The following is a 13,905-nucleotide window of genomic DNA, read 5'->3' as shown; positions in this document are numbered from 1 at the left end:
ATGGCTCTGGGTGAGGGTGACAGGAGTGAAGCCTGATTGTGGTGCTTTTAGAAATTACAGAAGCAGGGATGGGAAGGAAGCTAACAGTGATCTGGGTAGTAGCTGGTGAGGGACGTTTGATGGAAGAGGGTCTTCTTTGAATCAGGATGACTGCAGGGTGAATAGGACTGAGGAGAGGCAGTCAGTGGGGAGAGAGATAAAGAGGGAAAAGAAGTTGATGGTACACAGAGTAGCTTGAACCCAGGGAGTAGGTCTGGGAAAGATGAAGGGACAGCCCTTTGTGTCTGAAGAAAGGGGGGCAGAGATAAATTACAGCAGATATAAAAGATTATACTTGGTGATTTCTGTTTATTAGATGATGTTATTAGATGATATTCACTGCGGTCAGGAGTGTGGTCAAGTAGGAAGAAGCACAATAAAGGTGGGCAGACAACTGAGCAGAGACAGGCAGACAGCCTGCCAAATAGCTCTGAGGTGAAGGCCCCAGTTGAGGCTGCGATGCCTACAAGTGCATGGGGGGTGGTGCCAATCAGTAGGCAGTGGAGCCATGGGTGATCCTGGCTGGGGAAGTGCAATATGACAAAAGGCTAAGCTGTGGTATGCTTTAGCAGTTGGGCCTTCTGGATGCTGGCAAAGGAACCCGACTCAGGTTAACTTGTGCAACAGGGAAGTTCATTAGAAGGCTCTGGGAGGCTCACATAATGAGGAACTCAGAGAATCAAACTTAGGAAGGACTAAGAGCCAGACAAGCCCCTGAAATCTGTGGAGGACACACTGTTGGTAGGCTCAGAAAGGCACTGATGCTGGGATGAAGGGGCTCCCAGTTGGTTTGTTTCATCCACGCGTCACCTTTTTCAGGATTCATTGTCCTCTGCAAGAGAGTCAGGGTGGCCTGGGTTGAATCAGGACCCAATTTACTGCATCAGGGAGAGCTAAGCTCCTTAATCGATATCCCCTCCAAGTCCATTAGGGGGTCTTTGCTGGAGGAGCAGGTTAGAGGTCCTGGGCAGCCAGAATAGAACTCTTGTCCACTTCTGGGCTCCAGGGTGCTAGGAAGATGAATTTCAGAATGAAGAACATGCATAGCAAAATCCTGAGGGGTTCATTTAGGTGGCGAAGGGGGGTTCATACAGAAAATCATTTTTTGTTTAGTCAAAGATACAGCACCACTAATTATTGAATTTTTTCCAAGTAAGGTTTAGAAAGGGTTAGCATGAAGCCTTTCAATTTCCTAATTCATTTCTAGTGTTGCTAGTAACAAAAACCCAATGAAAACCTATCAGCATAAAATACCATCTGGATCACTGAGGGAAGCATACACATTTTTTAATGGGCCAATATGCAGAGAAGTGATGGTTAGAAGTAGTGGAGAGAGCAAGGGAAAGAGAAACAGTCCCAAATCCCAAGGAGAATCAGAATGGAGGATTTGGAAGACTTGGGACTTGAATTACAAGGTCATCCAAGGAATTTCCCAGGCTTGCAGTTTCCTCCCATTTCCTACCTTCTGGCTTCTTGTCCTTAAGCCACCACCTCTGCTTGCACTTTCCACAGAGAAAACCACACATAGGAGCCTGGAGCCATGGGAGCTTTTGCTTATTTAGCTCAGCCAGTGAGGAGACAGGGCTGGGAGATGTGGCTTTGGTGCTGGGGGTCTGAAGGCATGGTACCACAGGGTAGGTTTGTCCTCCTCAACTCTGGCATCAGAGCTTCTATCTTAACCACATCATGACTTCAGTGGACTTTCGTGAGCTGATGTGGCATTTTATCCAACTGCTTGGAACAACATTTATATAGGAAAATGTCCCACATGTTCTCCTGTAAAATAATTAGCAAGCACCCTCTGGAATCTAGCTATCCCCAGATTTGTGATTATTTATAATTTTAAGAACATCACCAAAAGGCTTTTTTCCATTAGTAGATACTTTATTCAGTGAAATAAATTTGCTTAAATGTATAGAAGAAATGCAAAACAAATATTTTGGTACAAAAGTACATTATGATGTATGGATTTTACTCCTCAGTTAAAAGAATTTTATATTAAAGTGGGAATTCCCAATTAGATGAATTTAGGCATCTTGGAATTGTTAAGTAATTCTAGTCTTTTTTTCTAAAAAAGATTCATGGAAAATTGTCTTATTTGCAAGAATTCAGTTGAAGTCCAACCCTTCAGAAACAAAAGAAACATGTGTTTTATATACTTTGGAGCTTGAAATGGCTTTTAAAAGCTAGTCATTATCTAAACATTTTCTAGCAAATTGGGTAAACTGGAATCAACAGAAAAGAGAAGTTCAATCTGAAACTCATTGAAAAGGAATATTACAGAGTGCAATTACATTAACCCCTTTAACTTGTGGTTACTGACCAAGTCAACAGGTGGAAAATGGAAATTGGCCCAAATGTTGAGCTTGATGGATCAGAAGGTGCATAGGTAAATAAGACCTGAGCTAAAATAACATTTGAAAGCTGTGCCATGTGTGGTACCGTGTGACACCCCATCAGGGAACACAGATTAGTTTAAGACGAGCTCTCTTCCCTCAAGGAACTCAGAGTGTAACAGGGCAATAAGGGCAGACTTCAGGAGAGAAGAGATGAAAAAAGACATCCTATGATTCATGCCAAATGAGGGGAGAGGAGATTAATGACTTTTTAATTCCTTCCAAGTAATCCCCAGAGCTTCTCTAAATTAAAAGAAGACAACTCTAAAATGTATTTATAATTCTCTAAATTAAAAGTCATTAAATCTAAAGATATTTGCAATCTAACTTGTTTAGGAACTTTCTGGGTTTCTTGGTTTACCTATGTGAAATGTGAAGCCATCCTGCAAAATTTTTAGAGGCTAAATGAGAAGTTAGAATCTAAAAGAAAAGAGCAAAGTGACATAATAGAAAATATTTAGATGCTAAAATAGAAGTTAGAAGCTAAAACAAGATAGCAAAGCTAGGAAATAGAATAAAAATAAATAGAAAATCAAGCCTGAGAAATTTTTGGCTTTTCTGTATACATAAAAAGTAGGGAACCAGTTATATTGAGACCGGGGGCAGCTCTCCTCTTTGGGGTGCCTTAATTGGCTCTTAAAATAAGAGAATTAATCTCACTGAGAAAAAGCCCACAGGTAAGTACATGTTTGACCTGAGCATATTTACTAGAGCTTAGAATTCAAATTTGGTTTTGGCTAAAATTGTTCAGAGAGGAAACTTAAGCATAAATTCTGAACTTTTGTCACCCTAGATATCAAGGGCCAGATTTTAAGCCAGTTGTCTGCTAAAGAACCAAAGTACCTCCCTAATAACTTGGCATAGACTTGCAAATGGAACTAGGAAGGGCAGCTTCTGCTCTCCTCAGAGAAATACTGGTATCAAGGCTGGTGAGAGGAAACATCCTATTAGAACTGGAAGGCATCCTGGTGATCCAAGACATTACTAGATGATGAAATGTTTTCCAGGCTCAACTCTTAGAAGTAATTGTTCCTTCTATGAACTACTTAGCAGAAATGACATGAAACCAGCCAATAATTCCTTTGGGCCCCTTTCCTTGCAAAACTCCTCCCCAGAATCTCAGGCCTCCATCCCCAAATCACCAAAAGTACTAAAAGCCAAACTGAAAGCTGAGGTGCCAGATCAGTAAAGAGAACCCCATTCCTCAGCTCTGGAACTATAGCCATTCACAAAGCAGAGGTGAGTCTCCAAATCTCCATTTCCAAGTCTCTAGACATGATATCTCCCCAACCAAGTTGCCATCCATGTAGCCATTCCCAGAGTTTTCTTGACCCCCCAGAAAATCTGGAGATGTCAAGTGTAGCATTTTTTTACATTCTACAGAAGTAGACCTTGGGAGCTTCTATTTGACCTACATTTCCTAACAATAAACAGGTTATTCATACTATATGTATAGTCACATAGTATAATTTTCTTTTAGGCTTTTGACTTACTAGAATGGACATTTGACTTTACATCTTCATTCTTTGTATGTTATTGAAGAGTCATTAAGAGGAGTGTCACTTGGGTTACTCTTACAGATGTTTATCAATCGGAGTGTCACCAAGTAGCTGCCTTAATTGCAATAGAATCATTCTACTAAAGGCTGACCAGTTAGCTCTCTGAGGATGTAGAACCATGAGATAACTGGAATTGACTAACAATAAGTTCCACCTAGTAAGTAACGAAAGGCAGACAAAAATGAATTTTATGGCATATTTTTAAATAAAATGCTTTTAACAAATGCTCACAAGTCATGTGATAGTCTATTTGAATGACTTTTTGAATGAAAATGTGAGAAGTTTTAACAGTTTCAATGAGGTATAATTCCCACAAAATAAATTGCACGTATTTAAAATGTAAATTTGGATACATTTTGAATATTTATGTTCCTATGCAATAACAATAGGATAGTGAACATATTCACCTGAAAGTGTCCTCATATCTGTCTGTACCTTCACTTATGTTCCTAACTCTCCCCCACCAGGCAATCATTAATCTGCTTGTTGTACTCTAGATTACTCAGCATTTTAGAATTTCATCTAAATGACATTTTACAGTACATACTCTTATTTGTCTGGTTTCTTTTAAGCAGAATAATTATTTGGAGATTTGTCCATATTGTTTTCATATTAATAGTTCATTCCTTTTTATTGTGAAGCAGTAGTCCATTGTATGGATTTATCATGGTTTGTTTTCTATTCATGTGTTAATGGACTTTTGAGTGCCAGTACTTGGCTATTACAGATAAAGCTGTGATGAGCATTTGTGTCTTTCCATGGATACATATTTTTAAAAATCTTGGGTTAAGAGGTCTGGGTGGCTCAGTAGATTGAGCAACTGACTCTTGATTTTGGCTCAGGTCATGATCCCAGGATCTGAGATCGAGCTGCACATGTGGCTCTGCGCTCAGTGTGGAGCCTGCTTGAGATTCTCTCTCTTCCTCTCCCTCTGGCCCTCCCCACCATGCTCTCTCCGTTTCTCTCTCTCTCTCTCTCTTTCTCAAATAAATAAATCTTTAAAAAATATAAATAAATACATAAATTTAGGGTAAATACCTAAAAGTGAAATGACTGGAACATATGGCAGATGTGTGCTTAACTTTCTAAAAAACTACCAAACTGTTTTTAAGAGTGGTTATACCATTTTTCCATTCCTAGTTTTAGAGATTTGAACTCCACATATATATTGAGAAAGGTTGAAGTGCATGATAGTGTTTGTGGAAATCATCTTTTATTTTGATGTGTACATCTGTGAAATCATAAGGAGTAAGAGAGAAAGAAGAATTCACTTTTCATAGCCATCTGTCACAAAATACTATCTCTTTTGATATAATCATATTAAATGAATATCCTTATTGTTGCTGTTTGATGTTTTGTGGACATTGATGGAGTTAGTCAAGAGCTGGATTAGTAAGAAATAAACCAAAAAAATCAATAATTAGGATTTCCTTTGAAATTTCTAACTTTAATCATTTTCAGTGATCTAAATGATCTAAAATCTCTTGCCTCCATTGCTACTTTTCAGGAAAGAATTAAGAATGGGATTGACTTTTACCAGTTTCTAATCTGGATTTTATAGTCTCAGTACATTGATAGATGCTTCTAATCCAGTGAATTATAACATTTTATTTCAATTTACAAATAAATTATCCTATATAGTGGAACTTGAGAATGCATTCAGGGGCTTCAACCTCATTAATTATTTCATACATTCAGTCCTACTAAGCTTTGGCCATTGTATTATGGCTTTCTTAAGACCATTCATTTTTTCAATTAATATTTATTTTTGTGTATTGGCACATACCAGATGATACCTGATCCATCTTTGCATTTCTCAGGGTGCAGTGATTGCACACAGGTGCCAGCCCACAAATACTTGTTAATTAATAGGTGAATAACTGTTAGCATAAATTCTATATCTTTCATTGAAATAGGACTAAAATCCCACCTACTGACTTGAACCTATAAGCCTTTGCCATAGCCACAGCTTTAGGCCTCATTGTTTTTTTAAAGATTTTGTTGCTCAGGCAACAAGATTTCTCCATGCCTGCTTGCATCTTGTTGCCAAGGCAACAGGGTATAGTTAGCAGGTTGGTTTGAGGCATCGGATGTTTGCAGTATTGGAGATGCCTGTGGTTCACAACTTCTTTGATATATCAGGGTATGCATAATTGTATTCAAGGATGTGATCTGACTCTAGTTTTTGAGTCACATCAAAGGTGAATCTGGATGTTTGAGATTATCCAGCATCATATATGTAACCAAAAAGACCTTTGTGTAACCTCAGGACCTACAGATCTTGCCTCCTTTTAGCAGAAGTTTGGCTTATTTTGACCTGTGGGTATTCTCTACTTCACCTTTTCATAACCCACATCTAGTTTTACTTAAATTAAATAACTACTGCTTGATCACTACTTGCCAGAATCAACCTAGACTATCTGCCTATGTCACAATCAAGCAGTCTTACAGAAATGATTTGTTACCAGTAAGACTGCTTTATTCCTTTTTTGTGCAAGTTTTAAACTTATGTGGCTAATTGCTTGTTTGTTTCTAGCTGTTATTGGAGTAGGAGTGGAGAGCCACAGGGGCACTATTCTCCTTTCCTGGAGTGACATCATCTCTGTTAACATTATTGATAGGTGACAGGAGAACTCAACCCTGCATAATGCTGTTCTTTCACACAGGACATGTTTATGAATGTCGCTACTTGAAAGAGACTTCCAAGAAGTAAAGTGCTAGTTAGCTCAGATGGTGTGATTACCATAGCCTCAGAAGGCATTGTTTTAATACAGTAAGTCATCCCTTTCATTTCATAATGTTAAATATTTCTCCTTTTTTACCAACATCAGCTAGTACTAATACATTTTGCAACTGAACTAAATTATGTAATGCACCTCCCATACATGTGAAAATATTTCCTTGATTCAGAATATATTCAAAAGAATTTTACAAGATATAAAATTCTAGAACTCTGTCTCCCTCATGGCCAGGACTCCTCTGACACAATAAGTATCCAAGTAATTTACCCTGCATTCAGTGAAAAGTTGATTTAAAAAATTGCAAAGCCTAATACTTTCAGTCTTCACCTTACCTATAATTGGTTTGGGGTAGAAATTGTAGGCTAACACCCAAATCCAGTTCAGTTTCTGCTTTGGCTTATAAAATCTGGATGAAATCATCCCAGATCTAAAGAGAGTTAGAAGGGATGACCTTTCAAAATCCTTTGAAACCTTCCATTCCCCTGAAATTCTGTTTCATCAGCCTGAAGTTCTATTAATTACTTCCCATTTCAGAAGTTTCAGAGGACACAAGCTTCATTATATGAAGCCTTTTCACCAGGAAACATTTCTGGAATGTTCTCTCTATGTTAAATTATTTCTGTCTGTTTTCCAGCTTATGCAATCATGAGAAACTATCTTTTGCAGCCATAATGCTCTATTGGACATAAGCACTCAATCCAGTTCAGTCTAGAGGCAGACTTCCCTCAGGCTCTGCATAATTTCAATCTTTTGTCCCATCTGTGGCCCCAGCATTCATATAGTTAAATGGTGTCACTTCTAGCTACAATGAGTCTGTTCTATTTGGAAATTTCAGATGACTATTCTTTCTTAGGATCCAGGATATAATCTCCAGAGAAATTAACAGTTTTTCTTCCATACCTCTACAAGCTTGTAAGTTCCAAGGCTAGGGACTATTTCTTTTCACCACCTTTTCTCTATTGTCTGGCATAGTTTCTCCACATAGTAGGCCCTTAATAAATATTGTCTGAATGAATGTGTGATGGTTAGGTTAAAGATCCCCTAAAGTTCATTCAAGAGGAATTTAGAATTATATTAAGGAGTGGCAAAGTTGGCAGCAGCTCAGCATTGTCAGGATAGTCTGTTTCATGTACATCTCTAGCCCATTTTTTAATTTGTAAAAATGTTTGAAATTTTGGATTCTCCAGGACACCTGGAATAGTCATCTACTTAATTCGGCATATGAGTGGTTATCAGCTATCAAAAGTACCTATAACCTTAGGAGTAAAAGATCTCCATGAGTTACATTATAATTCACCGTTTAAGATATAAGATAGGCCAAGAGTTATTGCAGGCTTAGCAGCTATGTGGCATGACCGTTAGCCTCGGTCATAATGTTTATGAAGACAGTGACCAACATCTTCCAGAAAAGAGGTTGGCATGCACTATTGAATATGGAGTTCACTGGCCACATGTGAATCTTGAACAGTTGAAATGAAATGTAGCTAGCGTGACTGAGGAATGACTTGTTTAATTTCATTTTACTATTGATTTAAATATGAAACAATGTCGAATATCTCACTAATTTTTATAGTTAGTGCCTGCTGAAATGATAATATTTTCGATATATTTGGTTAAATAAAATATGTTCTTAAAATTAATATCACTTTTTTGGTTCTACTTTTTAAAAATATGGCTCCCAGAAAATGTAAACATATGTTCATGGTTTGCATTATATTTCTGTGCTAGACCTGACTAGAAGGCTAAGGCACAGGGTTACTCACTTCCATGTGCTGTGATTTATCAATGTAAGCAAGGATATGAGGTGCTAGAACAGATGTTCTGCTCCTCAGCTCAGCCAGGAGGCATTCTGCCCATATGTGGATACTACTGAGATTATGAACCCCTTTGAACTTTCTGAGGGCAAGAGTTACCTGTTGTCTTTCCTGTAAACATGGCCCTTATCCCAGAACTAGGGAGAGTGTATTAACTGTATAAGACTGGCAAATTCCACTGACTTGAAAACTTGGACTGGGAAAGGGACAGAGAAAATAATGGGGTCAGGAGATAGCTGGCTTAGGGGGTAGTTGGGAGGAGTGGAAGAGGATAGGGAAGGAACTTACCATTGGATGCAAAGATTTTGGTATTATTCTAGAACTCTAGTTGGGCAGTGGATAAATGAGTACCAGTTTTTAGAGTTGGGCAGTGGGCAAATGAGTGCCAGTTTTGTTTTGCTTCATAACTTGGGTATGCATATGCTTAAAATGAAAATGTTAGGTTAAGAGATTTATTAGCCATGTTTATTTGTATTTAAGTTCCTCCCTTCATTCCTATTCAGCAGATACCTATCACGTGCCTTGAATGTAGGAGATGAGATGTTGAGTATGTTTTTGTTGGACTGAAATATTGCATTAAATTTTGTTGCATTCAATTTAATATAGTTCTTATAACTTGTCAGGGCACAGATGTTTCTTATTTCATTCTAAAATAACTATTAAGAAATTTGCTCGAGATAACAGTGGAAAGAACAAAGTTGAACGTATTTACAGCTGGCCCTGATAGGCTGTAAGGCCACCTCCATGGGGTAGAAGGCTCTGAGAACAAAAATGTAAAATGATCAGGAAGTCTGGATCTTAGGGCAAGGCAAACAAGTAATGTTAATAACACTGGAAACTTAAGGAAATATGTCATCCTCTTAAATGCAAAAGTCATCTCATTTCATAGAAAGAGTTATAATTTCTTTCTTAAGACAACAGGAACAAAACATAGAAAAACACTACATGCAAAATTTTAAACATATTTTTACAGGCTTATTTTATTTATATTAAAGAGAGAGAGAGTTGGGTGGTGGGGCAGAGGAAGAAGGAAAGAGAGAATCTCAAGCAGACTCCCTGCTGAGCACAGAGTCTGAGGCAAGGCTTGATGTCATGACTGTGAGATCATGACCTGAGCAAAAAAGTCACATGTTCAACTGACTGAGCCACCCAGGTGCCCTTAAACACTTATTTTTTAAAAGATTTATTTATTTATTTTAGAGAGAGAGAGCACAAGCAGGGGGAAGGGGTAGAAGGAGAGGGAGAGAATCTTCTGCAGACTCCCCACTGAGCATGGAGCTGGACATGGGGCTTGATCTCACGACCCCAAGTCATGACCTGAGCTGAAATCAAGAGTTGGGTGCTTAACTGACTGAGCTCCCCATGTACCTCTAAACACTTACTTTTAATATAACATCATCATTTTGATTTTAAGTACAATAATTTTCTTATTATTTACCCAAAATGCTAAAATATAGGCTCTTAATCATTCTTAGAGCTTTTATAAAGCACTGTGATGAGACAGGGTTCTTCCATGTGCCTATGGAATGCGAGGTCTGTTGTGGGTTTGAATGCATTTATTTTCTTCTTTATTAAGCTCTTCAGAGCATCTGGAGGGAAGATAATCTTTTTTAAAATTTTTATATTTAAACCATAGAAGATATAGGCTTTTAGTCAATGTTAGTCAAATCCAAGTTGAATAAGTCCTCTAACGGCCTCTAATTCTCTTTTCAGGGACTTCACTGGTGGAATTGGATCCAGACCAAGACCAGGTAATTCTGTGTTGTCAGTAACAAATTCACGCATGCCTCTCTGATATGCAGTGTGATTTATGTTACAGTTTCATATCTTTCCCCCTTTTATTTCTTCAGCTTTGCTGCCTCTTGACCTGCTTCTGAAAGTACCACCCCTCATGCTCAGGGCCCACATTAAGGAGCTAGAGGCCGAGTTAGTGACGGGGTGGCAGTCCCATAGCCTTCCCGCTGTGATTCTTCGCAATCTCAAAGATCATGGTAGTACTTATTAGATCAAGTTGATGTCAAGCATACAATGGGCGAATACAGAATTATAGTTGGGCCTGAAATGTCTGAATGATGCTTGGGAGGTAATTTTAATACAAACAGCAGGAGAATTTCATTTTGTTTGTCAACCGTTATTAGTTTGGCAATTTAACAGTATCAAAATGCTTTCTGTGTTCACTTATTTGATTGAAATATTATAGGCTGTTTTTCTAAAATTTACATTTCTGCTTTTTAAAAAAATTTTTTTTTTTTTTTTACATTTCTGCTTTGGTGGGGATGTTAACCAGTTAAATTATTTGTGCTTAAAATGCATACCTACTAGCAAAAAAAAAAAAAAAAGGTAACTTTTATGTTTATATTTTGTGTGTGTTTTTAGAGAGAGAGAAGGGGGCAGGGGGAGGAGCAGAGGGAAAGGAAGAAAGAGAATCTTAATCAGACTCCACACTTAGCCTGGAACCTAACACAGGGCTCAGTCTCATACCCTGAAATCATGACCTGAGCCAAAATCAAGAGTTGGACACTTAACCGACTGAGCCACCCAGGTGCTCTATATTCATATTTCTATAAGCTTTATATAAACCTATAACCTATAGGTTAACCTATAGGTTCTATAACCTATATAATATGAGGGAGTTAAGTTTATCTTGGTCTATCTCCTTTATTATGACACAGATAGTCCTTTTTGGTTATTTCTATTTGTATTTGATTAAAACAATATGATATCACATTGTTTTTCTAATAATTTAAAAATTATGGGTTCTTAAAACATAAAAGTTTATAGTAATGGTTTGGTGAAAAACAGAGTGTGCTAGTTAATGTTTCGAATTTCTATTAAAGAGGACCAAAGTACAACAGTAATAGTTAAACTGTTAGCTAAACCTGGACGATTCAGGGAAAAAGTATGGTGATTGTGCTTTTAACATATGTATGAATATATGACTCTTCAGTATATAGTTCTATTTTACTATTTTGGTTAATTTGCAATATTGCCCAATGCTATTTTCATTTTGGCTTCCTTAATTCATATTCTTTTGTAGAGTTAACACCTATGGTGAACATAAGCGATGTGAATTGATTTACTGTAAGATTAGTCCGTGTCTTCGTATTTATTAAATTTGCTTTGGAAGAGTTACTGACAGTCTGGGGCCATTTATACCCTCATAGATGCAATAAGGTGGTTTTGTTATTAAGATGTCCATAGCTATCATGCTGACCATGCTGTTTGGCATAAGGTAAGTTCATACATAACATAATCATGAAGCTAAAATGGTTGTTGATTGATTTTATAATAGCAAGGGCAGAAGAACGTATTTATGTAAGCAACTCACAGCTCTGTTGTGATTGATAATAGGAATTTCTTTTCCTAAAGGGCATGTTGAATTAGCCCAGTTTAAGACTTATTTTATGTCCATAAAATTTGTCTGATCTCTTGACCTTTAAACAAACTAACTGCATTATAGCACAGTTTACATATAATATATTTCTTAGACTTACAGTTTGTTAAAGCATTCAATTTTTAAAAATATCGTGGCAGATATTATAGAATATTCTATAATGTTGTCAGTGAGTGCTGGCATGCACCCATAAGGGAGCTATGTTTCTATTAATATTGTAGACACATTAGTACATAGGAGAACATTTGGGTTGGTACTTATGGGTTATTCTGCCGTTGAATAAAATAAATATTTTTCTCCATCTTAGTGCAAAATTACTTTTCTGCTTAATACAGAAGTCATACTTTTTAAAGTGTGGTGACTAAGTTTGGACTATTGTTACTTTATCAAATCACAAACAGCTGGAACCAGGCCTATCCACTTAGCTTACCTCATCTGCAAATCATGCTGCATTCCAGTTGTTACCTCTGTGTCTCTAGCCTAACTAAGAAAGTGAAAAGGTGACATTAATAAAGCTCTCCAACAATAGGGAAACAAGTTTGGACCAATGTGTCATGAGATACTATTAGTCTGGGCAGTTTTAAGTTATATCTTGAATATTTGTTACTCAGAATAGGTAAAGCACTGAAATGTGTAGATGATTAATTTTTTTACAAGCATCCTATATTAATGTATTATAATTTATTTGACATTTGATTTCACTTTTTTGGATCGAAATGAACATTATGTATAACCAACAGCCACAGCCTTGTATTGTCTAAATATTCCGGAAATAAATTATCAGGGAGGGAAGAATTTTGTTAAAACCTGGATGTGTTCCCAGGGCCATAACTGGAATGTAAACATCATTTTCCATATGCTATGGCAGAAAATACGGTGAGAGCTATGATTTTAGAGTACCAAGTGGCTATATTGTAATATGATTTTCTCTATCTGGTACTCCTAATGTGAACTTCTAGGTTCATACTGTGGTGATGCAGCAGTACTTAATGCACCTCCAAACTCCTGTAGAACTGTAAACTATGGAACCATTTCAAGTTAACACTATTAAATTCCTTCTGTTCTGTCTTTTGATACTAACTAGATTAGGTAAAGAATTTATGTTATGCCTATTTTATACATATGATGTATCCATATACAGATACATGCACTTCTTCACCAACAGAAATGAAAACTTAGGAACTTCTATCTTGTATGGATGAAGCTATTAACACTAACATGGACTGAATGAACGAATGCACATTTTTAACATGTTAAATATTTTACCTCTATTTCTTAATTTTGATCACTGATTATTTACCATTGTACAAGTTTGACCATATCTGAGTATCATCTGTACTACTATTTTCCTAATATAGGTTTCCTTAATTTGACTCACTTCCTCAACTTAAATTTAGTTAAAGGAGAGTTTATATTATTGCTACAAATGGGAAACCAGTATAGAATCACTTGCCAAAAATAGATGGCAATTATAAAATAAAGTATAAGCAAAACAATATTATTAAATTCTAAGTGGATATTATTATCTACTTATCCTAAGGTCTTTTCTTTGTTATGAAAGAATATTAGTTACTATTTGAGAATTGGGGATGACACACTTGCTCTATACTAATTTACTCTGTGATATAATCAATAGAAAGAAAAGAGAATTGGGAAAGTTTTATATCCAATTTACTTACTATGTAAGATTATGCTATATTAAGTACCCCATTTCTTCGGAGACTCCAGTTGCTTAAAAATAATTGGTTGGTTCTGTTGTGTGTCCATCTAACAACTGGATGTTTTGCAGGCAGAAAATATGTGGTGTGTTTTATCCAAAAAACAACAACAACAAAAAAAAACAAGTCTTTCCTCTTGAAGTAGGAGACATGGTACCACATATTTGTGAAAACTAAATCATACCAAAACATATTATGAGAAATGTATCCTTTGTCGAGTACACAGAGTACATTTTAATAATAT

General features: G+C 36.8%; 1 protein-coding gene across 14 annotated transcripts in view; it reads left to right on the top strand.

Moving 5' to 3' along the window:
* NEK10 (NIMA related kinase 10) overlaps positions 1-13,905 on the top strand; it is a 222,816-nt gene that overhangs the window by 168,995 nt on the left and 39,916 nt on the right. For 10 of the 14 annotated variants that reach the window (XM_072793048.1, XM_072793042.1, XM_072793043.1 and 7 more), the window contains 2 exons: positions 10,263-10,300; positions 10,400-10,540. In XM_072793048.1, coding sequence (XP_072649149.1) covers positions 10,263-10,300; positions 10,400-10,540 — 179 coding nt within the window. Of the gene's footprint in view, positions 1-10,262; positions 10,301-10,399; positions 10,633-13,905 lie in introns of all 14 variants that reach the window. The other 4 variants (XM_072793047.1, XM_072793045.1, XM_072793044.1 and 1 more) reach the window with 2 other exon arrangements.

The sequence above is a fragment of the Canis lupus genome, chromosome 22 (assembly GCF_048164855.1).
Source record: "Canis lupus baileyi chromosome 22, mCanLup2.hap1, whole genome shotgun sequence".
NCBI lineage: Eukaryota > Metazoa > Chordata > Mammalia > Carnivora > Canidae > Canis > Canis lupus.
The sequence above is the reverse complement of the archived record's forward strand: the minus strand, read 5'-3'. Positions and strand labels throughout refer to the sequence as shown.